The sequence below is a fragment of the Nicotiana tabacum genome, chromosome 14 (assembly GCF_000715075.1).
Source record: "Nicotiana tabacum cultivar K326 chromosome 14, ASM71507v2, whole genome shotgun sequence".
Classification (NCBI taxonomy): domain Eukaryota; kingdom Viridiplantae; phylum Streptophyta; class Magnoliopsida; order Solanales; family Solanaceae; genus Nicotiana; species Nicotiana tabacum.
This window is the reverse complement of record NC_134093.1, coordinates 15,072,185-15,098,727: the sequence shown is the minus strand read 5'-3', so window position 1 is coordinate 15,098,727 and position 26,543 is coordinate 15,072,185. Positions and strand designations below refer to the sequence as shown.

At 34.6% G+C, this 26,543-nt stretch overlaps 3 protein-coding genes across 4 annotated transcripts; 1 reads left to right on the top strand and 2 right to left on the bottom strand.

Moving 5' to 3' along the window:
- Nucleotides 1–3,244: 3,244 nt before the first annotated feature.
- Nucleotides 3,245–6,936, top strand: LOC107785125 (transcription factor bHLH104). 2 transcript variants are annotated; one of them, XM_075229357.1, is made up of 5 exons: nt 3,245–3,481; nt 5,293–5,373; nt 5,713–5,790; nt 6,183–6,345; nt 6,480–6,630. In XM_075229357.1, exons 1-5 carry the CDS (start codon nt 3,363–3,365, stop codon nt 6,513–6,515), a joined length of 477 nt encoding a protein of 158 aa, XP_075085458.1. In that variant the 5' UTR covers nt 3,245–3,362; the 3' UTR covers nt 6,516–6,630. The 2 variants fall into 2 exon arrangements, with proteins under 2 accessions (XP_075085458.1, XP_016461836.2); XM_016606350.2 differs by having other exon boundaries at nt 3,246–3,481; nt 6,476–6,936.
- A 640-nt stretch (nt 6,937–7,576) lies between these two features.
- Nucleotides 7,577–8,763, bottom strand: LOC107785122 (WAT1-related protein At4g08290-like). The gene is made up of 5 exons (XM_075229980.1): nt 8,758–8,763; nt 8,581–8,642; nt 8,387–8,503; nt 7,899–8,133; nt 7,577–7,738 (listed from the first exon to the last, which is right to left on the bottom strand). The coding sequence occupies exons 1-5, from the start codon at nt 8,761–8,763 to the stop codon at nt 7,577–7,579; spliced, it is 582 nt and encodes a 193-aa protein (XP_075086081.1).
- A 2,009-nt stretch (nt 8,764–10,772) lies between these two features.
- LOC107785123 (CASP-like protein 5B3) lies at nt 10,773–15,367 on the bottom strand. Its single transcript, XM_016606349.2, has 3 exons — nt 14,836–15,367; nt 11,281–11,413; nt 10,773–11,180 (listed from the first exon to the last, which is right to left on the bottom strand). The coding sequence occupies exons 1-3, from the start codon at nt 14,964–14,966 to the stop codon at nt 10,986–10,988; spliced, it is 459 nt and encodes a 152-aa protein (XP_016461835.1). The 5' UTR covers nt 14,967–15,367; the 3' UTR covers nt 10,773–10,985.
- Nucleotides 15,368–26,543: the final 11,176 nt, after the last annotated feature.

Sequence of the window (26,543 nt, the reverse complement as noted above, 5' to 3'; positions counted from 1 at the left end):
TTGTACAGAAAGTTATGATCGATTTATTGAAGGCCAGTACTGCAGTTTTCAGCTACAACAGTGTGCGAATTTCTGATGCACATAACTGACTTTGGAAGCTTATATCTCGCAATCTATAAGGAATTTGGAGATTTTTAAAACATAAAAACTATAGCCCTTTGATTCTAGTTTTCAGAAATGTAAACCATTTATCATGTGGACATTTGTACAGAAAGTTATGATCGATTTACTGAAGGTTGGTAGCAGTTTTTGTTTGCCTGAAAATATGAGACAGTCGCATTTCACACATGCGACATGCCTAGGCAGAATGCTTAAAATCGAAAGTTTGCCATTTTTACTCATTTTTGAGTTTTGAGTTTTGAGTCTCGGATTTGGGCGATTCCAAAGGGATTTTTCACGAATTTGACTTGGGTAAGTGTTCTCTATCTGCAAGTGATTGTATTTCATAAATCCATGTCAATATTCATCATTTATTTCGGATTTAGATGGAAGAAATTGGGATTTTTGTAAAACTTTTTTAAAACGAAAATTTCGGATTTGAAAGACAATCCGATGTTGGAATTCGATAATTTTTATATGGTTGGACTCGTCTCAGAATGGGTGTTCGGATTTCGTGAGCTTTTTCGAGATTCGAGACGTGGGTCCCACCGTTGGTTTTTGAGATGAATTTCGGATTTTAATCCGAAAAATCTGTAATTTCATATGGAATTAATTCTTACGATTCATGTTGAGTGTATTGAATTGTTTATGACTAGATTTGAAGCTTTCGGATACCAATTCGCAAGGAAAAAGGTTTATTAGAATCTTGAATTTGGTTGCGAAGCGAGGTAAGTGTCGTGGTTAACCTTGACTTGAGAGAACAGAACCATGAATTATTTGTTCAGTGAATTTTGTGTGTAATGACGTATAGGTGAGGTGACGAGTGCCTATATATCGTCAAATTGACTGTTTGCATATTTATCTAATAATCATAAATTATTTTAAATCATGAATTAATTATTATATTAATTATTTCTCTCATATTCCTTGTCCAATATTATGTCTTGAATTCATGCTATAATTGCTACATGTTTATTTGAATTATGTGTCTTAATTGTTACTTGACATTTAGCACATTAAATATTAAATTGTCTATTTTCTCCGTAATTTTCACAATTAATTGCTACTTGTCATTACTTTTTTTTCAAATAAATTATAATCATTGTATGCCTTGTTGCCTAATAATTTCTTATTTAATGTGATATTTATTGGGATATTTTTACATTTAAGAGTTGTTAAATTATATTGTTGGAGCGGGTTGCACGCCGCAACGAATTTATTTTAAGTTTATATTGTTGGAGCAGGTTGCACGCCGCAATGAATTTATTGAAAGTTTATATTGTTGGAGCAGGTTGCACGCCGCAACAGATTTTATGTTAAGTTTATATTCTTGCAGCGGGTTACACGCCGCAACGAAAATTTATTGAAGGATTATGACTGTTGAATTGGCTTCAATTATTGATATGATTTACCGGTCTTACTTCTTTTCCTCCTGTTATTATTATTATTGCGTACAGGTTAACGTAAGCGACTTGCCTTAGCCTCGTCACTACTTCGTCGAGGTTAGGCTCGGCACTTACAAAGTACATGGGGTCGGTTGTACTCATACTATACTCTGCACTTCTTGTGCAGATTTCGGAGTTGGTCCCAGCGACGTACTATAGAATTGCTCGGATTCAGCTATCAGAGGAGACTTGAGGTATAGCTGCACGACGTTCACAGCTCTGAAGTCCCCTTCTACTTTATCTTAGTTGTGTGCTTTCTTTCAAACAACTTTATTTTATTCAAACCCTTGTTTGTATTATTCTAGAAACTCGTACACTTGTGACTCCAGTTCTGGAATGATATTTAGACATCGTATTATTTTTGGTTTGCACATTTAAATTCATATATTATTCCGGTTGTTGGTTTCTTTATTATTTAATTAAAATGAATTGTTAAAAATGGTTTAAATTATTAACATTGGCTTGCCTAGCAAGTGAAATGTTAGGCGCCATCACGGTCCCGAAGGTGAGAATTTCGGGTCGTGACAATACATCTTTTTTTTTTCTAGGAATTTGTATTTTCTTAAGGGGTGTGCCAAATGCTAAAAAATCACTTATTATGGATCGGAGGAAGTAACAAGTAGGATGCATGTACTCAAAGGTGTCGCCCGTCAATGAAATGGGTGGAAATTATGGATCAAGTTCAAATCTTAATAAAAGAGAAAAAAATTATGTGATATTCTCCCATTTATTTATGTCTTATGGGCGGGGTCACTCGGTATGAAATAAATTGAATTTGATGTAAATTGGCTTGGACACTAAAGTTATTTGGAAAATTTCCAGGAAATCCGAAGCCACAATCCTTCGAGTACCTCGCAAATTATATAAGAGATATAAATCACACTAGGCAAGCGCATGGCGACGAGCTCTGACTGAGAAGGCTGCCGGTGAAGGAAATCTATCCCATGTCGCAGTAAAATTTTATTTGCTAAAATTGCTAGCAACATACTTGTAATAGATAAATTGATTTTAGATTTACGTTACATTGAAATTAAATAACAGCCAAAAAAAAAAGAAGGAAAAGCATAGGGGTAATCAACTCCTTATTCTGTCAACATTTTAAACTTCAAGAAGATTAAGAAGAAGATGAAAAGAGTTAATTACTTTTACTACCGTAAATTCTCCCCCCATCCCTAGCTTTTAACTTATATTTATTTTTATTTCTATTTTTCAAGAAGTTGATAGGGATAAAAAAGAGCTTAATTGGAAAGCAATAGTCCTAAAGCCAATTGAACTGTCCTTTGAAACAAACACTTGCCTCAATTTGAACTCATTTAAAAAAAAAAACTTTTATCTAAACTTTAGCTTTATCTGGGAAAAAAAACACAATTCGAAGAAAAAAAAGTCAAAATTTGAACTCATTTAAAAAAAAACCCTTTTATCTAAACTTTAGTTTTTATCTGGGAAACAAAAAACACAATTCGAAGAAAAAAAAGTCAAAGAGTGCCTAACTTTTAGGTGAGGGAAAAAAAACATTTTATCTTTATTTCCATTTTTCTTTTTCCCTCACATGAAATTACCTGGCAATCATATCAAAAATCAAAAATCACAGTGGAAAAATGCGGCGCCACCAATAATTGGACGAGCCACATTTACACGTGTCCAACAATTATTGGCTGCCGCTTCCGCCACCGAATCAAGACTTGTGACTCCTCTTTTTTCTTCTTCTGTCATCTCTATCGTTGAAAACCTTTCCCCCAAAAAAGAATTCATAACTTTTATGGTTTAATTTTTCATTTGATTTTTAATTTTTCCTTTTTATTGTCTTGATTTTTCGAAATGGATCAATTAGATTCATTTCGAGATAACAGTTGGGACTTAATTGATATAAACAGTTTTATAGATGAAGCACCTTCAGATTTCTTTTGGAATGATCAAATCCAGAACCAGAACCAGAGGTAATTTTTATTTTTACTCTTTTTAATTACTGCTTTAATTTAATTTATTAGCTTGTAAAAATGTAATCTTCTTATATGCTTTTAATTCTATGATTGTTCAATGTAATCTGTTAGTGCTGCTTAATCTTGTGGAGGTTTTATTATACAGATTAATGTTCAAGTTTAGCTTGTAAAAATTTGATTTTTTTCATCTGGCTTTTATTATATACTCTTTCAATTTATCTGTAAAAATTTAACCTTTTCATAGGCTTTTATTATATACTCATGCAATTTAGCTCTTAATATAGTTTTTTTTTATATTTATACTCCTTTTCTAAATGCAATTTAATCTTTTAATATGCTTTTCTTCTATGTTTGTTCAATGTAATGGTAATCTTACTGCTTCTTAATCTTGTGTGGCATTTTTTTTAAATACAGTTTCAAGTTTAGCTTGTAAAAGTTTAATCTTTTTGTAGGATTTTATGATATGCTCATTCAATTTCTCTTAATATAGCTTGATTTTGGTGGGGCTTGTTTTTTGTTTTAATTTTTATATGTTCATTTATCACTTAATACAGCTTAATCTTGATTATATTCTTTGAGAGGAATAATCAGAATCTATAGGAAAAATGAGATTTTCCTTATTCTTATTCAAAATCACCTATCATGCTAGTTAATTAATCTTGTTGATCTAGTTACAGTTATCTTTCATTGAAATTATCTCGATTCTCGAAATGCCAGCTTGTTGGTTTGTTTAGGGTTTTATTTCTTATATTTTCATATGCTTGATGTAATGCTCATTTAGATGTAACCAACAAGCCCACTTTTCTCCGTCGTTCTGCTACAGTTGCTTTCCTTTCCGATTTTTTGGTTGAATTATCCTGAGTATTTGTTAAATATGATTTGATGGACTTTTTGTGTTCTATGTTAGAATAAGGAAATAGGGAGAGAAATGAAAAATGAATTATTTTTATTCGTTAGAAGTAAGGTTGTCTACAATGCTTCAGAGTATAAGTAAAATTACTAGATTACTGCATGAAGTTATGCTTTCCTCTTCTTCTTTTTTTCCCTGTGAAATTGCACGATCATATTTAGGAAGCTTTCTGTTTAATCTTGATTCATGGGTAGATAATTAATGCAACTATATACTCAAAAAATATGCAAGTTTATTGTTCACATGTATCTTGTTGCGAGAAAACTTTCAATCATCTTATAATCATCTCATTGTGCTTCTTAAGTCTTTTTTCCTGTTAGATAAGAGCTGATATTTTGACTTCCTGAATTTCCTTTTCGTTAACTTATTGTCTTATCATTGTTCAGTGTTCCTTCACCTAATTTCACTTCACTCGTGGAATGATATCTGGCACGACATTAGATCTCTTTTACTTAATGTCAGGAGAGGTTTTACCATAATAGGGAAATTGTATAAGAGATCCTGAAATCTGACAAGTTCAGATTTGAGTAGTTTTTAAGTCAGTACCTCCATTTGTTACATAAGAAAGAAGAAACAATTAATAAAGGTGGGAAAGGATTATGATCATTTTTCTACAAACTTTTCTTATTTAGTTTTGTCTACGCACTTTTTCTCTAGCAGCTATAGCTAAAAGGAAATTGAAGAAAAATGGTCTCTTCGAGAATTTTACTAATTGGGTAATTCGACGAAGTGAAAGGGAAATCTCCATCCGAACAATATTGTCTTTCGTGTTTCCCCGCTCCATTGGGGTTGATGATTTTTCCCTTGCGTCAATTTGTCGTGTTCAGACTGATAACATAGGCCATCCATGAATCTAGTTTATAAGCTTGTCCGTATCTCATTGATCCTTTGGTTGCAGAGCTGTTGCAGAACTCGAGGCACCTCTCAGCAGTGCTACATTTCAGGAGGAGTGTATAGAAACAGAATGCCCTCGGAAGAGGTATTTATAAATATAGATACTTCTAACTATATCTTTGTTTTTCTTAAAAGGTAGCAAAGTTATGCATATGCTTGGGTTATTTCATGGGGATGACTAGCGTTGCCAAGATAATATTAAGGGAATAAATACCAAGTTAACTAGTATGCTTATGTCTTTAAAATCATAATGTGATAATTTAGTATTAGTTGACAGAAATTCTTCATCTACATTCGAGATGAACTTGCTCTAGCCATCAATTGTCTTCTAGCTTTGCCCTTGAGTTAATCAGGTTATGGAAACTAAAGTGATATCTGTTCGCAATTCTTTTACTGAGTCTTCTTTTGTTGTATTTTTAAACAGAGGCCGGAATGAGTCTTGCAGCAAACAAGGGAACAAAGCCTGCCGTGAGAGATTAAGAAGGGAAAAATTGAATGAAAGGTATCATCATGCTCATATGAACTCTTATTTCTCTCTCTGCATTCATTTGTTTTCTGTTATTTTCAACCATACACAGTAACACCGATATTGTAGATAAAGCATGGATGTAGCTCGTTGCAATTTTATAGATGCCTTGTTCTCTTACTGGTTTGGTTAGTCTTACTTGGAGCACCCATTGGTATAAGTTCTTCTGAGAATAGTCGAGTGTATCAAAAAGAGGCCATTATAATTTGAGAAGGATATACATCATAAATAGAGAAGGATGACAGGCACACTTAGAAAGAGAAGTGTCATATTCACTTAAAACAAGTTTACTATTAGTTATTATGTCCTTCAAGTGACAATTAGGTGTTCTAAATCCATTTATTTGAATCTTGTTCAACTTCATGCAGGTTTTCAGAGCTATGTTCTGTTCTGGAACCTGGGAGACCTGTAAAAACAGACAAAATGGCCATACTTGGTGATGCCATTCGTGTTCTAAACGAACTGAAGACTGAATCTGAGGAATACAAAGAGATAAACCAAAAGCTTATGGAAGAGATCAAAACATTGAAGGTTAGATATGATATTCCCTTTGTTAATAGTACTGGGAAGGTTGAAAGGCTAAAGTAACTTGTAAAATTTACTGTGTTTTGCCTTTGATGTCTAGTGTACAATCTCACAGCCAAATTTTTTTTATGGATAGGCAGAAAAGAACGAACTTCGTGAAGAGAAACTCGCACTGAAGGCAGACAAAGAGAGGATGGAGCAAGAGTTGAAAGCTACGGCTACTCCAGCAAGTTTTATTCCACCCCATCCAGCAGCATATCAGCCGGCAGTTAATAAGATGGCAGTTTTCCCAAATTAAAAAGCTCATAATCAATTGTATCACATAGTTCAGATAAACTAAAATTACAATGTCTACTTATTGCAAGAGACAAACAAAAATGTAGGAGCCAAAAGGGCAAAAGTCAAGTAGCAGATGTAAATATTGGTAACATGTCAATTTATTTTACTCTCTTAGTCATCTCTGTCTCCATTTGTTTTCCTCCCTATTTTCTCGATATTTAATTTGGAGGGAGGTGCATGTATGGCAGATAATTTATCTAGGTGGAATTGGATTTGATTTACATCTGCTACTTGACTTTTGCCCTTTTGGCTCCTACATTTTTGTTTGTCTCTTGCAATAAGTAGACATTGTAATTTTAGTTTATCTGAACTATGTGATACAATTGATTATGAGCTTTTTAATTTTTGGATTCTTATAAGACTTGGCAGAAGTATGAATGAACTGGGCTGCTATTTTAATTTGCCACGTCTTGCATAACTAATTGAACTTCCCAAACTAAGGAATGAAAAAGAAAATCATGTCTTCCATACTTTGGAGGTGAGCATACGTGAGATTAGGTATGGAAGTCATGTTGTTTCTCACCATATGAAGGGCAGAGACCAGTGGCGGAGCCAGAATTTTCACTACCGGGTATCAAAATATAAAGAAGTAAATCTACAAAGAAGCCAAGGGGAGACAATATATAGTATATATACATAAGTTTGAAGGATAAGATGGAAAGGTCGCTTACCTGCCTGTATAGAGCTTTTCACCAAGGACGAAATATGCTAGAACTGCAACTAGTATGGTTGAGAGTGGGTTGAACACCATTGCGAAAATAGGTCCCTTTTGCTCAGTGCACCAGAGTTGCATGTAGACTACTAAACCAGAGACCACTATTTCCTATTTCAGCTACACAGATTCTAATCAAAATGTGCAAGTGCTGAATTGTTTTAGAGAGAAACTATTGGACCCTTCTTACCCGTACATGGTAGACCAGAAATCAATGTTGAAGCCCATGGTCCAAGCTGTTTGTTTGTGTAGTACAATTACTGTGTAGAAACCTGATTGTGTTGCACCGATAAAACTCATCCATGTAGTCAGTGACAGTTGTGCTGGATATCCTCTCAAAGTGTAAGCCTGTAAATTCCAGGTGTAAGCTTGTGAGTGTTAGGAGGAGATCTTTCCTCAGAAACAGTAGTTAGTTCCTACGTAGCTTACTTGAAGAATCTCCATAATTCATGCAAGTTTTACGTTCATAAATTTATTTTTGTTGAGAATAGAAGTTCATGATGGTTACCTGCATGATGTACCATATTGACCATGTAATGCAGCTAGCAGCAGTGAGAATCGAGCCTTTCAACCAGTTCGAGTGGACAACACCGTTCCCTCTGTCGATGTAGATGAGAGTAAGCCCTAAGTTTTTCACAACAGGTCCTTTGTATATTTTCATGGTCATAACCCCAACCAAGGAAACCATTGTTCCAAGAATTTTTGCTATTCCCGGAATATCTCGAATGTTAGCATCTTCCAACCTACACTAAACTGTGATTTCAGCTATCTCTTGTTTATATGTTTCATGTAGCGTGCATGGAATCTTCATGTACAGTGAGATCTCTCTATAATAACATCCCTATATAACAGTCATTCACTATAAAAGCCAAGTTTTTTTCGGAACCGATTATTATGTTATGTTGAAATATATGTCCTCTATAATAGCACTTCACTATAGCAGCCAAAAGATATCGGAACAAACGAGGCTGTTATAGAGAGGTTTGACTCTATTACCTTAGAATGACTGCTAGTACAAATGTTAGGGTAGCAATAGTGTTGACCATTGAGGCAAGAAGAGTTGGAGAGATGTAGTTCAAGCTCACAAAGTACATGTTTAGTGTCAAACTTTCTCTGTAATGAAGGATAGGCTGTTATAATATTCCTCATCTAACAGCATATGAAATTTTTATATGTTTAACTGAGCTTACCCAGTAGAGAGAGTACAAATATCCGCAACACCAAAGCTATAGTTATCTTTGGCCTTGTCTTTCTGCAGAAAGCAACAGAAGCATTAGAAAATGGTTGCTGCATTTCATGCTAGTTCTCTTCCACTCCCGACACCGGTGTCGCCTTGCCTCCCTAGTCCCTTCTAAAGCTAAGGATACCTGCATTTCTTACATTGATGAAGAAGTGAAACAATTATCTTTACCTTTCAAGAAAATAGGCAAAGGGTAGAATGGTAGAACCAGCTACAATATAGGGATGTAGACATGAGGATTTATTCCATGATTGAAGGAGGCTTCATTTATGAAGTATAAAAGAAGTCTAAGCAATCTGAGCCAAAACCATAAGGATGTAAACCTCTTGTAAGTTCCTATGAATATCTCCATAGCCATCAATCCCTATGCTTCTCTATACCTTCAACAAACTAAACTCCAACATTAAGCAGTTTATATACTTTATAAAGAGGAATGAGTTTTGATACCAAGCAGAGGCAGATCCAGAATTCAAACTCTATGGGTTCAACCTTAGTTTTTATCATTGACTCATTGTATTTTTAAAATTACGGGTTCATATATACTATTTGTTATAATTTTAGTAGATTTTTATATATGAATTCATGCACCGCGTCAAAAATTATGGGTTCAGTTGAACCCGATATTAGAAGGCTAGGTACGCCCCTGATACCAAGTGCTTGTTGTTAGACAAAGCTATACCGCAATCGCTGAATAAGTTAGGGGTCAGTTATATGAATCATCACTTAACATTTTGCTCCATTTAAGCCGGTATGATCAATAGAGTGTTGATTAGAAAATTACAAGGATTTAAAGTGTACTATTAATGCGCTACAAATTTAAGAAAAGAATCGATATATAGATACACAGAATAACAATGGAAGGCCTTTTATACAGCTGCAATGTTTGCATTATCATACACCTCCTATATATATTTTCATATGTTATTTGAGCTGCTACTACAACAACAACAAAAAACCCAGTACGCACAAGTGAGGTCTGAGGGTAGTGTGTATGCAGACCTTACCTCTACTTTGATGATAGAGAGACTGTTTTCAATAGATCCCCAAGCTCAAGGAAAGATGAAAAGAAAGTAGTAGCAACAAGCAATACAAGGCTAACTACTCATACTACTGGTATGGGGAAGACACCTATATGCTAACCTTCTACCCTAATTCTCGTCCTCCACACCTTCCTATCATGAGGTTAATTAGTTGAGCTTTATTGCTGCTTCCTTAAGTTTTTAGAGCATCCTAAAAATTCCTTCGGAAATTTATAAAAACTAGAGTACCCTGAAACTATAATATATTACGAATATTCTGGTTTTCAGGCATCAGATCCATTGCTCTCACTTAACCAAGGCGCACAATGTTTCATGTCTGTCACTTGAAAAAGATAGTCAATTTATTGATAGTTAGAGAATTGAGTGCAAACTTAAAGCGCAGAAGGGTGCGATCTAGTGGTAAATGAAGTGGGCAAAACTTAAAAACCGTTTTCATCTACCTAAGCTATAGTGAGCAGAGCAGAGTTGTTCAGTATCTATACTGATGAAATAGCAGATATCCGATAGAATAGTCGAAGTACACGCAAATTGATCCTGATAGATCTGTTTATCTTCAAGGATATTCTGTTTGTTAAATTTCATATAAAACATCGGTTTCTTTTCCACTCAACCTTTCACATAGTTACTATATATTGAAGCTTGTTGTCACTAAGGACAAATCAATCTAATCTTCACCAATTATTGTTGTCACTTTGTATGATATGTTGGATTATATGCATAGGAAAGACAAAGTATGTTCTTTTCAGGCATATTCCTTGGTTCATTGCGTACCTTCAACTTACTACATTGCTTAACTCTCATAGGAGTTGGAGGCAAGAATATGTCCAATTTTTAATACAATGAATCAAACATTCGATAAAAACAATTTCTTCATTACATCCCCTGCATTATTAATCCTTCCATAACTAATCCTTATATTATAATTCTTGTATAACTTGTTCTAAACCAACCCGAGTTCAGAATTCTATCACGGTCATTTGATTATTTGTACTTATTAAATAAATTTTAACACACATACAGGATTCGAGCCAAAGCTACATCCGTACTAACCATATAGTTACAAAGCCAAATAACATAACCATGATCCATGAACATTGTTGAGTTAAGGTCAGCAGGACAAAAAGGCCTTCCTCAATTAACATCAAGTGATCAATTACAATTACTTCTATACCGACGAGGAAAGGACAAAAAATAATATTCTGGAGTATAAGCATACAAATGAACACTCTCAATCCTATTTTTTTTCCTATTCACACTTCAAAATTGGACAGTAATGAAGATCATGAGAACAAATGTATCAGTACACTGGAATCGTCTAACCGGCAGCCCATATCCAGAACATAATTAGAGAAGATATGGAAATCATTATCCAACTGAGGAAGGAAAATGCAACCGATAACTGGTACTTGGTGCATTCCTCGCCAAAACTGCAACTTCCCAAGTCGTGAAAGTACAACACTGTTATGCCAGCTGAAGAAGCAGCTGCTGCGAGCGTTAGTATTGCTGTACACTGCAAGTAAATTCATTCCAAAGAGATCGTTAAGAGAATTAGTAAAAACATATGTTTCTTGTATATTTAGTGCGTGCTGTCATTCTCTGCAGATACTAACCCAATCTCCAACTACGAAGAGGCTCAGTAAAACATGATTGTGGAAAGCCTTCTTCTTTGCCAAGAAATAGGCGTCCAAAAAGGCAAGTCCGATACTCCAGATAACTTGCAAAGCCATTGAAGCAATTAAGTAGCTGCAATAATGACATGCATATGAAAATCATCAAATTCCAGTAGTCTATTGTCATATGAACACATAAAGGGCAGTCTGGTGCACTGAGCTCCCGCTATGCGAGGGGTCCGGGGAAGGGCCGGACCACAATGGTCTATTGTACGCAGCCTTACCTTGCATTTGTGCAAGAGGCTGCAAGAGGCTGTTTCCACAGCTCTTGCAGTAGTCTGGAAAAATGACAGTAATCAATTGGACATATTTATATATCAACAATCAAAACATGTACTATTTAAGATTTTTTACTTGAACAGAATGCAAGACCATGCATAAGTTACTGGTGTCTTTAACATGTATAACTCACAATATGACTGAAATAAGTAAGGTTCAATAACTAATTGAGATAAACTAACTATTTCATAAATCAAGGGAGACCGCTTGCTGGAAGACATGAGTCACGAGGTGATAAAATGACTATTAGTGCTTAATGAAGGTCATTTATTTATTTTCTCCTACTTTTGGTTGTTTCTATGGTTTCCACTCTTTTTGCATAGTAAAAAGGGCAGCCCGGTGCACGAAGCATTCCCCGTTTACGCTGGGTCCGGGGAAGGGCCCTAGGGGGTGTAGGCAGTCTTTTTGCATAGTGTTTTCAGTAGAAGATGTTGGCTAAAGAGCAATAACGGCTAAAGACTAGATTGAATGATCCATGTCAAGCCTTCCACATCATGTCTAAGTTTGAGCTTTCATCGTTCCTTACACGTCTAAGTCCATTGACGACTTCCAACCTAGTTCTTGACATCAGCCAATATATTGACAGCTAATGCAGAGCCAAGTTGTCAAAAGTCAGTTTACAAGCTTTTATCCCTTCACAAAATTTTAAAGCTATATTAACATATCGGTGATTTCTATTTTATCCAGTTTTACGAGGAGTATTTGATATACTTCCACCAGTACAAGTTGAAAACCCAAACTGGAGACAAAGTTAAAAGAGTTTCTAAGGTCTAGTACACAAGCAATAACTGTACAATTTGCATTTAAATTATTTCACAACACCAAAAAAGTTGTTTAGGCTGATACTCACACCTACATTGTTAGACTGGGTTTCGCATTAGAGAAAACAACCGGTAACAGTTTGGGCATCAATGGCCATTGATAAGGCCAAGTTCTACCTACAGCCAGGGGCGGATTTAGGGGGCGGAAATCCGAAACCTCTTTCCCGGAAAATTACATTACACATATAAGGCAAAATCCGTTTTGTGTCTCTATATATTATATTTTGAATCCTCTTGACACAGCCCAAAAGCATAGCTCAGTGGTCAAGGAGATTCAAATTCTTTGTGGGATTGCTAATTCAATTCTCACTAGCCACACCCCCTTAGCAGAAATCCTGCCTCCGCCACTGCCTATAGCTAGTAGTCAGTTGGATCAAAAGAATAAACTTTTACTTTTTTGATATGGCAAAATCCAACTACCCAAACCCCATTAATCAGGAACCAAACATTGACTTTTCTCAGTTTGCTCCATGTGACTTGAAACCCTGACCTTATGATTGGAAGTGGAAGGTCCTTTCCACTAGGCTATACCTCCCTTATAGGATCAAAACAACAAACTTTCGTAACAAATAGAATTATAAGTTCAATAGCCCTTACGTGTTAGATATTGGTACAATGTTACAACATTTAATCTTATGAATCTCTAGAAGTAACCTAATACATTAAGTTACATTCTCTATAATGCTCCTTCAACAGATAATGCAGTTCTGGCGACAAACATGTCCAAGGAAATGCTATTTATATACTTTTCTTGTTAAAGATCAAACACGCCGAAAATTTAAAAAAAAAAGAAAAAAAGAAGAAGAAGAAGATATTTGCTGAACCAAATGGTAAAGGAGCTATGCTGAGAGGAGAAGCCTTGTTATCCAAAGTTAGCCATTCTTTTTCAATTGAACACACAAGAAAAGAGAGACAAACAAATTATTCTCTAATATTCTGGGATTCTGGATAAGGAAATTGAATAGTCATTATTATGTTAATCAAGACTAGCATCACGCTCAAGGAACTAATGGACAAATTCTTGAAAGTTCTGAGTATCACTTTCTTCTTATGAGTAAGAAAGTGTTTGGATTTAGGTACTGAATCATTGAGTTAATTTTTAGACTAAGACCGACCTAAATCCTTGAGAAGTTGCAGTGATAGTGTTGAAACCGGGTTGACAATTTGAACAGTTGGCCGGGAAATTCTTTGTAGGTTCACAAACTGTAAATAGAGAAAAATATTCGGTGTTGCAACAACAATGATGAGCACAAAAGATGGTTGAGAGTTGAGATAACTTTTGGATGTAAATTGATAGTTGACAATAAATATTGTGGAAAAATTGACGTTACACACAAGCTTACAAGCATTCAAACATGGAATGAATGCTTTGATGAGTACATAGTGGCTCAGATATCTTGCTCGCAAGGAGGTGACTTTCATGAGTAGACCAAAATACTCTTACAATAATATTCAGACGAGAAGGTTGAAGAAAAGATCTATCGAGATAAAATCGTCTCTTTGTCAACTCGGGAAAAGTTTGCATTATGTTAGTTAAGTTACAGTTGTATGAATGCTTCAATTATGCTTCTTATTTCTATTCTTTATTAATTTTGCTTACATCAGATTTGCAAAGCATAGCCTGTCCCAAGCTTGGATAAAGTAAGAATCCTTGAATAGAGCGGAAAGAATACAGAGGACCCAAGAGGCAGCCCCAACTACTTTAGGATCGAGGCATAGTTGATCGATATATGAAGCTATTGCTGATTGTCCTTGAGGAAAGAAGACTGAACTTTCTAAAGTTTTAGACCTTTATGAGCCTAGCATTTGAAACTCAACAAATATTTAAAGGTGCTAGACTCCCTTCTGCTACACTGGACTTCATAAAGATTAACAAGGTAAACACTATTTGCGCACCTACCAAAGTAGCAAAACAATGGCAAGAACTGCATCAAGATTTAAAAGAAACTGGGAATTGCCTTAGTTGATTCTACATTCATAATACTGATTCAAACATGCATTCCTCACCAAATAAAGGGTCCAAATAAAAATAAAAAAGGACAGCCCGGTGCACTAAGCTTCCGCTATACGCAAGGTCCGGGAAGTACCAGACCACAAGGGTGTATTGTACGCAACATTACCCTGCATTTCTGCAAGAGGTTGTTTCCATGTCTCGAATTCATGACCTCCTGGTTATATGGCAGCAACTTAACTCATTACGCCAAGGCTCCCCAAATAAAGGATCCAAACAACTCACCTAATTGCTAATTTGAGTAAAGGTAGCTGACTACTTCTCAAAAGAAATAGGAGTAATGAACTAAACAAAATTATTCATTTGTTGAAATAGTTCATCAATACAAATAAATTACACAAAAAAATAAATGCAGAATTGAGAAAAGGAAATGGAAGGAAATACCAAAAAGCAGTGACATTGAAGAAGTTTTTAGAGGTAACCATTGAAGCAATTGAACCAGCAGCAAAGAAGCACTGAGCCATCCTCAGAAATAGCCCAGTCAAAGTTCCAGGTGTACCAGCAAAATCCCTCATTTGTATATCTCCTCAAACTTAAATCAACTTTTACCCTTCTTGATGGGTTAAAAAAAGCAACCCAACTAAGAAAAAATTATCCAAATAACCTTTCTTTAACCATTTCTGAAGCAAATTCAAACACAAATTTGAGTTCTTGATTAACTACCAAAAACTATAACTTTTCTCCAACAAACTGATGAATCAAGAAATCTTAGCTACTTTACTACAATCCCTTCAAGAATAACCAAAGAAAGGTACCATTTTGAGCTAGAAAAAAAAAAACAAAAACACCAAGTTAAGTTAAAGATTTTGATACCCCAGATGCTAAAATTCAAGAATCTGTGAGAATTTGCCTATTTTCGAAAAAAAGTACAATGAGGTAAGAGAAGGGTGAGGTGGTTTTTTTTTTTTTTTGGGGGGGGGGGTGGGGTTGGTAGAGGAAAGGAGAGAGAACAGCTAGCTGGAAACTTGGATTGTGCAATTATCAGATTTTCTAATTTGGAAATGTAAAGTACACACACAATTTTGTCAAATATTCCATGGCCCTTCCCCAATTAAAGGAAAAACAAGATACAATGTTCCGGTTTTATGGAACTTATATTTTCTTTTTAGTATATTTTAAAAAGAATAAATTATTTTTAAATTTAAAAACAATTGAACTAAAAATTTTCATTTACTATTAATGAGAGGCTAAAGGCCACACAAATATTATGTCATGTTTAATATCACAAGTTTCAAAAGAATTATATTCACACAAATGTTACGATTTATTTAGAATCACATATTTCAAAAATATTTATTTTCTTTCTTAAACTTCATATTTTTTTATTTTTTTATATAGAAACTAAGCATTTTATTCATTTCCAAAAAATAAAATAAAGGTACATTGAGCTGAGGGAGTCAAAATATGATATCTCCTCCCTAGTTCATCTTGTAAGATAGAATCAACTATCTTATAACATTTTGAGATGAAGTAAATGCATTTGAAAGAAAATGAGGATCCCAACCTATACAACAGTTAGTACCCCTACACATGTACAAAAAATGATGATCATGGTTGTTCAAAGGCTATGTTTGATTTTTTCAATTTGAACCTTCGAAGAACAGTCATATTCCACCTATTCATATTCATCAAACCTCTCACTTGAGGTGGTAGATCAGCAAAATCATGAAATACTTGAGCGTGAGTGAGAATATGACTGAGACTGGCAAGTTTATCGGCGACTTGATTACTCTCTCTGTAGCAGTGTTTAACGGTGAGTTTTGAATGAACCATGACTTCTTTAAGCTCCTCTACTTCTTTTGAGATCCTCCAGGGAGTTGCATAGCGACCATTTACGCATTCTACAAGCAACTTTGAATCACTTTCAGCACTAATATATTGCAACCCATTTGACAAGCACCAATTAATGCCATAATGCAAAGCAGAGGCCTCTGCCCAGTTAATAGTACCAGTGCCGAGAGGTAGGGAGTATGCAAAAACAAGATAGCTATCTTTGTCTCTAATCACACCTCCACCACCACAATTACCATCTTTACAGCTACCATCGAAATTTAGTTTGACAAATTGAGGAGTAGGCCTGATCCATTTAACAATAATGGATTTTTCAAAGAGAATTGTACTTCTCATAAGCTTGATAAAGTCATCCCAGTTAGGAGTCAATGGAAACTGCTGGAGTTTAGTATTAACTAGTTGAGTTACAGAGAAAAGTATTAAAGAAAGGGATCTCCTCACATTTATTCTAACATTGTCATATTTTGCCTTGCACCTTGTACTCCAAAGTTCCCAAAAGCACAAATTGAGCAGTAAATAGGGGAACGAAGCTGAAATACTCAAAACAACCGGCTGAGTCGTTACAATTATCTATATGGAATGTCTGAGAATGCAATGCCCATAGGTCCACATAAAATTTTCCATAACTCTTTCGCAAATAAGCCATTGCAAAATAAATGATCCACAGTTTCTACACCCGGAGAACCACAACAGCAACATCTGGGAGATATAGAGTATCCCAACCTGGTCACTCTTGTATCAGTAGGAATCTTGTCCCTCAAGGCCCTCCAAACAATAAAATTCATCTTAAAAGGAACACATTTTTACCAATTCATAATATTCACCCAAGATTTCTGTTTTAATTTTTCCTAAATAACTGCCAGGCCGAGGCCACAAAAAAGGTTCCATTATTGTCAGCTATCCATTTTGGATCATCAGGAGTTGCAGGATTCAACCTAATCTGTAAGTTATTAATTTTATCCACAACATGTGGAGGAAGCAGAAGATCCAGACCTTCCCAATTAATATGGTTGTTCAAAAACATATAAGAAAGCTTCACATTCTTAGGTTTATGGTTCAGAGGTAAGAATTTATATAAGGAACCCAACTCTGACCAGTTATCAAACCAAAAGGATACATCGCCTCTTCCAATCTTCCATAGAATTTGTTTGTCAATAATCTTTTTGATCTTGCACATAGCATTCCACGACTGAGATTGGTCAGAATACCATCGCTTGACTAAAGGATAGATTCTCTGACAATATTTTGCCATAAGAAAACTCTTCCACAAGGACTGGCCTGGTCTAAAGCTCCACCATTATTTTGTTGTGAACTCATTACAAATGTCCTGAAGTTTTCTGAAATTAGTACCTCCCTCTTCATACGGAAAACAAAGATTATCCCACGAAGTCCAGTGATATCTTTTCTTTTCTGCTGAACCTCCCCAAAAAAATCTGATCAATACTCTTTCTATCTGGTTAAGAACACCTTTTGGGGGATGGATTGCGGCTAGAAGATGAGTTGGTAATGCCATCAGTACATGTCTGATTAATACTGCCCTACCACCAGTGGAGAGAAATTTTGAATTCCACCCTGAGATTTTGTTGATAACTTTGGTTATCATTTCAGAGAATATGGAAATCCTTTTCCTCCCAACATATATCGGACATCCCAAGTATTTCGTACGTAAAACTTTATGCTCCATCTGAGTGATCCCTTCCACCCTTGAGATCTCATCTGGTGGTGTGTTGGAAGCAAGGATAACACATGACTTTTGCTTATTGACCAATTGTCCTGAGATTTTCTCATATCCAGTAAGAGCCTCCATCAAAAGTATCAACGATTTCCTGCATCCACTAGAAAAAAGAATGATATCATCTGCATAGGCAAGATGATTAATTAAGGGTCCATTCTTATTCATATGAAAACCTTTATAATCATCAAGAGAAGTAATATGATTTAATTTTCTAGAAAGATATTCAGCACATATGACAAAGAGAGAAGGAGAGATAGGATCTCCTTGTCTTAGACCTCTTTCAGATTTGAAAAAAGCTTGTCTAGTGCCATTAACAAGTAAAGAGTAACAGTTACTAGAGATATGTCTAAAAATAATATCAATCCAAGTCTCACAAAAGCCAAGTTGCTGCATAAGAACACATAGATATGATCGTGACACCCTATCATATGCCTTGGTCATATCCAGTTTCAAAACAATATTTCCTTTCTCATTTGGTTTTCCAATATCTTGAATGATTTCTTGTGCAAGTAAAATATTTTCTGTAATGGCTCTACCTTTTACAAAGCCACTTTGATTCCAGCTAATCAAATCAGGTAAAATAATGCTCAATCTAGAATTAAGTAACTTAGCAAAGAGTTTACTAATAACATTGCACATGCTAATAGGTCTTACGTCATTAAAATGTTGGGGAGAGGGGACTTTGGGAAGCATGACTATGCATGTATGTGTAAACCACCTAGGAAGTTCTGCTCCACAAAAAATAAAAATAAATGATTGAACAATATCAGAAGCTACAATGGACCAACAGGTTTGAAATTTTTTTGAAGTAAAGCCATCGGGCCCAGGTGAACTATCTGGATCCATTGAAAGGATATAGGATTTCAATTCATCCTCAGTAGGCAACGCAATCAACTTGTGGTTAACATCCTCTGAAATAGCATGTTCTATAATATCCAAATTAGAGAAATCATTCTGCTCATGTTTTTGGGAGAAAAGTCCTCGAAAATATCTCACTGCAGCTTCTGAGACCTCCTTAGTCCCTTCTACCCATTGAAAAAATTCATTCTGGATCTTGTTAATGCGTAATGTCCTTCTCTTATCTTTTATGACATTGTGGAAGTAGGCAGTGTTAGAATCACCATCAGTTAGCCATTTAACTCTAGCTTTTTGTCTTAAAATAGAATCCTGGATCTTGAGATATCTGATGTACTCTGCCTTGATTTTGTTCAAGTTGGTTCTATTAACATCACTGTTATCATTTATGGTAAGAAGTTCAAGATTGGATATTTCTAATTCCAATCTTTTATATTCTTCATGGATATCTCCATAAGCCTCCCTAGACCAAGAACTAAGTCTCGAGGCCGTCTTCTTCAACTTTTGATGCAGGATCCATAAAGGATTGCCTTGGCATTCTTCTTCCCATCTACTTTTAACCACATCAAGAAAATCCACATGCTCAGTCCAGAAATTGAGAAATTTGAAGTATTTAACATATGTCTCCTCTGTATGGCAGAATTGAGCTAAGGGTGGGACATGATCAGAGCAAGCACTTGCCAAATGTGTAACAGTAGTTCTACCAAACAGGCTAAATCACTCAGAGTTGTATACTATCCTATCTAATCTCTTCCAAACAGTATCAGGAGCTCCTCTGTTGTTGCACCATGTAACAATATTCCCTAGAAAACCTGCATCCTGCAAACCACATTCTGTCAAACATTCCAAAAAATCAAAACTTTTGTCAATTTTATAAGGATTTCCTCCAATTATTTTCTCAGGATTGGAGATGACATTAAAATCACCTATAATAGCCCATGGTCCCTTAAGTGAAACAGAAAAGTTAACCAAGTTAGCCCATAATTCTTTTCTCAAATAATTGGAGGAAATCCTTATAATAGCATACACTGTGGAAAAGTAAAATTCTATATTAGAGATAATATGGTGGATCTTATAAGAGACAATTTGATCAGTATCATTAACTATGTTAACATCTAAATCTTTGGACCAAAAAATCCAAATTTTATTATTGACATTAGAGTAACAATAGTTCATATCAAGCTGATTCATGTATTGATTCATTTTTATCCCTTTCACCTTAGGTTCTTGCAAACAAATGAGTGATATATTATATTAAAGCTTGAGAGTTTTGAGTCGCTCAAAAGCACTTTGAGTCCTTATACTCCTAATATTCCAAGATAGTGTATTAATCATCGGAAATAATTGGAGAAAGAACTTTGTTTGAATTCTTTGTAAATTTAGTCTTTTGGGAATTAGACCAAGTATTTTGATTACCATCTAATCCCCTCGGAGAGAGATTGTTCACATCAGAAATCAACTTTTGATCCTGAGTTAAAACCTTCTCTGTCTCAAAGTCCATGTCGTCCATAGTATTTTTGCCAGTTTTGCTAGCCTCTCCTTCTGATAATGAGGCTTGTTCTTTTTGGAATTGAGTTTCTTCAACCTCCTCCTCTGAATCTGTTTCAAAGTGGGAGTAATCATCAACTCCATTGTCCTCCTCTTGTGAATTAGTTTCTATTGTTATGTTATCCATAGTCACATCCTTATCTTTTTCACTAAAATCTAACAAAATAAGTTTCCCATCCGGATCCTCTGGTGATCTGACAACCCCAATTATCCCCTGCAAGTTATGAGCCTAAGAGGTTTTGTTCATTGATTCTTGAATTTTCTCTGGTTCTAATTTCCAAATTTCTTCATCATTGGATTTGTCATTATTCCCTCAATTTTTAAATCCCTGCTGATATTTTTTCCTCTCATATGGTGGACCAATTTTCCCAAAAAAAGAAATCTTTTTTGGTCGTTTGATCTTCCTAGTAGTGTTGCTTTCAGATTGAGACTTAAGAAGTACTATCTTAGGAAGATTTGGTGTTTATTCCGCTAAGGAAGTACTCGCATTATGATCCTTCACTTTAGTCAACTCCTTTGGTTCATTGATAATACCTTCTGAAGAGGACACACTCCTTTCATTAATACCCTTTTGTATCTTCTTTGAAGTATCTTCAGTCGCCTGTGTGGATTGAGTCTTATTAGTATTGTTCCTCTCTTTCTTTTTCCCTTTGCTATTTGTCACAGTGGTCCACCCTTCCTCCTCAACTCTATTCTCCATTTCCATACTAGATGTTGTTTTCTCTTTGTTGATTTCACTTGTGTTAGCACTTTTATCCACTTCCATTTTATTACTTACATTTCCTCCAGTAACTTCCATGATCTTGTTCTCCAGAATGGGTGCTTTATAACCTTTGTTTTCGAAGATTGTAGCAGATTGCCTAAGTTCAGGGTGTTGAACACCACATTTTAGATCACTATGACCCTGCATTTTGCAATGGTAACAATATTCCTGAATAGTTTCATATTCTATCCTTTGAACAACAGTTTCCTTTTGGCCTGCCTCGTTGAGAATGTCAATCAGAACCTCTTTTAAAAGAGATTTGGTAATGTCAATTTCAATCTTAATTTTAGCCGTTTTAGGCCTTGTTTTTTATAAAGTGGCTTTATCACAAATGATAGGGATTCCAATGGGCTCGACAATTCGGTAAAGAGTAGCCCATTCAAAGAAATGCCATCTCAGATAAGGAAGATTAATCCATACTGGAGCCATAGTAGTTTCAACTCCAGGTTTAAAATCTGCAATCTATTTTGCAATTTCATTTTCATACCACCAATTATGAGAGGAGACCTTCCATAAACACTTTTGTGATCTTCCTCCAAGTCAAAATCGATGAACATATTCTTGAGATTGTAAGCTCCTATTTTGACAACACCTTTGAGAGGAATCGTTCTCAGAAACTTCGTCCGTATCTTTTCAATAGATGGTCTAGTTCTTGGGAAAATGCCCACAATAGAAAGACGATAAGTTTCAGCCAACAAATCGTGTTCTTCCTTTATGAAACTCACCACTGGTTTTCCTTTGACAATCTTGTATTGTCGATGTTTGAGTTGGATTTTTTTCTTTGTTGTGTTGCCATTGGTACTGGAAACTCCAAGTGATGCAGCATAATGATAGAATTTATCTCCTACCAGTGTATTTCTGATAACCGAAGGAACTTCAATTTGAGTTGAAAGATTTTGGGTAACAGCTTGATTAGGATGGAATATAGCAGGAGATGAAGGGATTAATGGAGGAAAGGCACTATTTTGTCTGTTGATTGAGTCCGGAGGAGCGGGAGGCGGTCCGGGAACTATCCCGACGGGGAATATTGGCCGCATTTTGCCCTAATTTTGACTGTTATCAAAAGCTGTATTTCCTTAGCGGCGCTGTTGTGGTGGTTAAACTTCATGTTAGTCAACTAAATTCACATAAATCAACTAAATTCACATAAATTGAAAGTGGAGATATTAAAGAATAAGACTTTGTTTACATAAATCTTTTTTTTCACTTCCTAAGAAAATCATTTTTGGAACCACCAATGACTACTACTACTTGGTTGGTTTACGAATGCTCTGACTTTTCCTTCTCATCAATTGTTTCATTGAATTTCTTTTTCTTTCCTCACCCTCCACTTCCAACCAAGAGGCCGTGAGTTCGAGTCACCCCAAGAGCAATGTGGGGAGTTCTTGGAGGGAGGGAGCCGGGGGTCTATCGGAAACAGCCTCTCTACCCCATGGTAAGGGTAAGGTCTGTGTACACACTACCCTCCCCAAACCCCACTAGTGAAATTATACTGGGTTGTTGTTGTTGTTGTTATAGTCCTTTCGTTGTCGGGGAAAATACATACTCGAGTTTGTCTATAGAATATTTTATAATATTCTGAATTCTCTCAAATTGTTGTTTAATGTAATATATATTTTTAAATATACAGAACTTCTAATACTTTTTATCTATATTTACATAATATAATAATATAAATTGAATAACACAATCAGAGGCGACCCGGGATTTGAGCACGATTGAGGCACCACTATATACTAATTACTAGCGATAAAATTTGGTGTACAACTCTTTGAAATTTATTGATTATGTTGACTTATCATCCAAGTATAAACAAAATGAAGATCTAAAAAAAGAGAAAGCATCGAATAGAGAGAGATATTTCTTCTCAAAATGAGTGCTACCAGAAGGGAAGATGTTTGGTTTAAGCATGTTTTAAACCTTAAAGTTTCTAATTTTTTCTTAACTAAATAAGGGTCAGTAATCAAAAGGGTATTCAAACTTCAAAAGTTATCAAAAACTCACTAAAGAAATCAAGATTAAGGGTGTGTTAATAGTCAAAGAACTGAAGAAGAATCTGTAACTCTAGTTGCCATTATTAAGTCAGAGTTGACAAACATATACTACTTTGTCAAAGTAATTATTGAAGAAGGTTGTGGCAGAAAGATTTGTATTTTGCTATTGTGTAGCGATAAGTTGCAACTTGAGGCTTTTAATTTTAAGGAAGGGCTTTAAAAAAATTAATTAAGTTGACTATTATGTATTAATACTAAACTATAATTGAATTCAAAAAAAGATAAAGTAAAAAATAAAGCCAGATTGCTAGTAAGTATAAAATATGTTGAATTCAAAGAAGTAAAATAGAAAGGAGGTGAAAAAGTTGAAGAAGGGTCTCGAACCCAGGTCATCCAAGCAAAAGAGAAATTTAAAGTGATCCATATAATCAGTCCCTGTCCAATAATAAATGAGGATTCATATAACGGATCTCAATTAACTTGGGACGTAGTTATTATTGGTACAACATGATTAAGAGATAAAAAATTTATAAAAAGAAATGCATATATCATGCATTTTTTCATTTAATGAGAATACATAGGTAAGATTTTCCTTTTATTGTTCTTTCTCTTTCTCCTCTAGCCGTCCAAATTAGTACAATGAATTTGAAATAGTGAACTTCTCTTTGCTTTTGGTTTAAGTTTTTCATTAGGAGAAAGGGGAAGGGGAAACGTGGAGAGTGAGAAGAAGAGTCGAACTCTCATTAATAAAGTTTAGGTAGTCAACCAAGTGAACTTTTAAAATTCTCGTTTATCCCATAATTAAAAAAACAAAAAATTGCCAAAAATACACCTACGACAAACCGATAAGAATAACAAACTTTAAAGTGTATTATTTAATCTGAGAAAAGAAAGAAAAAATTCTCATTTCCGTAAAAGAGTTTAAAGTACCTGCGATATGGAAAATGCTATTAGCCTAATAGTAAGTACAACAATTTAACTTAGGTACTTGACATTATTGCTTTTATTAAAAAATACGACAAACAAACAATACAAACAAATTTCAATTAAACTGAAAACTGTTATAAGAGAAATCAAATTATGTTGGATGTCTACTCTTCCTCCATGATCTTCTCAAATGCTTAATGACATATTCAATGACATATTTTTATGTTTAATGATATATTCAATGACATATTTTTATTCACTTTTCATGCCTATATAAAGGCCTTGTAATAGATAGAAAAAACACACAATTGAAGAAGAAATAAGAATCTCTCTTTCTTTCTTTCTCTCTATATCTCTTAGCTTATTTTTCCTTGTTCGATATTGTTATTTTGAGTTATATTTATAACACGTTATCAGCACGATTGTCACCTTCATTTTTACAATCACATCTATTTATTCTTTTAGTTTATGGTAATATATATGCACCAATATGCTATTTATTAACAAATTCATATACTGTTAAGCATTTATTTTAGTTGATCATGTTACTGAAGTTCTCTTACCTTGCTTATTGTTAAAGAAAATATAAGATATAGATCTTAAGTGCATTAAACTAACAAAAAATAATTTAATAAATATGTGTGGACTTGCGTAGAGCAAAACTTATCTTCAAGACATTCTACAAAAATAAAATAGTGATAACCACGGTGACAAAGTAATTATTGTACATACTAGTTTAAATTACTTTACAATTGGTGGAAAGTAATATTTGAATACATTCACTCTTATCACCATATATGGTTATTCCTCAAATCTACGTTTATAATAAATTGCTTTTCTTTTACCATACTAAATATATCTCTTTGTGTTTATTCATATACTCCATAATTCTTGTTTATTTGACATATATATTATATGTTACTTTTTATACTATATGTTTGAAGTGATCAACTTCTTAATTAGTTGTCTGATTTATTTTTACAAGTATATTTTTATTGAAAATAATTTTTATTTGTTCTAACCCATTTACTTTTGTGATTAGTTTCAATATGTCAAACTTGTCAAACCTTGACGCTAATGGTCTTGGAAATACTATTATACAAGAAAATGAAGCATCAAATCAGGATAAAGCGAAGGCCATGATTTTTCTTCGTCATCATCTACATGTAGGGTTAAAAACTGAATATTTAACTGTAAAAGATCCACTTGAGTTATGGATTAATTTGAAGGATCGATATGACCACCTAAAACTTACGGTATTACCGAAAGCTCGGTATGAATGGATACATTTAAGGTTGCAAGACTTTAAAACCGTAAGTGAGTATAATTCGGCTATCTTTAAAGTAAGTTCTCTATTAAAATTATGTGGAGACACTATCACAGATGAGGACTTATTAGAAAAAATATTTTCTACTTTTCACGTTTCAAATGTGGTGCTACAACAACAATATCGTGAAAAAGGTTTTAAGAAATATTTTGAGTTAATCACATGCCTACTTGTGGCAGAGCAGAATAATACTCTATTAATGAAAAATTATGAAGCCCGTCCAACTGGGTCAGCACCATTCCCGGAAGTGAATGTTGTAGCAGCATATGATAAGTCTGAAAGAAAATAAAATAATTACCGTGGTCGTGGACATAGTCGTAGACGTGGACGTGGCAGGGGACGAAATAATTATCGTCATTATGGTGGAAGTAAACAGGAGAACAATAAGGGTTCTCAAATTAATCCTTCAAAAGGTAAAATTAGTATGTGTCACCGATGTGGTATGAAAGGTCATTGGGCACGCATTTGTCGTACGCCAGATTATTTTGTCAAACTTTATCAAGCCTCCCTTAGAAAGAAAGAAAATAATGTGGAGGCACACTTGACCTTTCAAAATAATGATGATGAAGCAGGTCCCTCAAACAAATATGATTCTGAGGCACATCTTGCATATAAAGATGATGATTTTGGAGGCCTAGCAAATATTACTCATTTAGAAGCTGGAGACTTCTTTGAGGATATTGACTGAAGAACTAATCATCTTACTGGGAATGAAGCTATAATAAAAGTTGTCATTTTGTTATGTTTGCAACTAGTTTATTTTTCTTAAGTGTATTTTCCTAATGTATCATGTGTTGCTAGTTTCTACATTCCTAATGTATTTCTTAATATATATTTTGTTTGTCTTTCGTATTTCTTATAATGTACTTTTTGATTTTTTTATGAAGAATATGAAAATTTTTCGGTCTTCAGTTGGACTCAAGATTAATAAAGATGATATATGTCTTCTGGATAGTGCTACAACACACACTATTTTAAGAGATAAGAGATATTTCTCTTATTTGGTAATGAAAGAAGCCAATGTTAATACAATATCCGGTAGTACAAAATTAATTGAAGGTTCTGGAAGAGCCAATTTATTACTACCAGGAGGAACAAATTTGGCTATTGATGAAGTACTATATTGTAGTAAATCTCAAAGAAACTTATTAA

Excerpts from the sequence above, each read along its gene's own strand:
- LOC107785122 (XM_075229980.1), bottom strand. Across the intron at positions 8,504-8,580 it reads ATTTGTACTCTCTCTACTGG|AGAAAGTTTGACACTAAACA; the intron begins GTAAGCTCAGTT and ends CCTTCATTACAG. Across the intron at positions 8,134-8,386 it reads GTACTAGCAGTCATTCTAAG|GTTGGAAGATGCTAACATTC; the intron begins GTAATAGAGTCA and ends AGTTTAGTGTAG.
- LOC107785125 (XM_016606350.2), top strand. The coding sequence starts at position 3,363 with ATGGATCAATTAGATTCATTTCGAGATAACAGTTGGGACTTAATTGAT. Across the intron at positions 3,482-5,292 it reads ATCCAGAACCAGAACCAGAG|AGCTGTTGCAGAACTCGAGG; the intron begins GTAATTTTTATT and ends CTTTGGTTGCAG. Across the intron at positions 5,791-6,182 it reads AGGGAAAAATTGAATGAAAG|GTTTTCAGAGCTATGTTCTG; the intron begins GTATCATCATGC and ends AACTTCATGCAG.
- LOC107785123 (XM_016606349.2), bottom strand. The coding sequence starts at position 14,966 with ATGAGGGATTTTGCTGGTACACCTGGAACTTTGACTGGGCTATTTCTG. Across the intron at positions 11,414-14,835 it reads TTCAATGTCACTGCTTTTTG|CTACTTAATTGCTTCAATGG; the intron begins GTATTTCCTTCC and ends TCATTATTGCAG. Across the intron at positions 11,181-11,280 it reads TCTTCGTAGTTGGAGATTGG|TGTACAGCAATACTAACGCT; the intron begins GTTAGTATCTGC and ends ATTTACTTGCAG.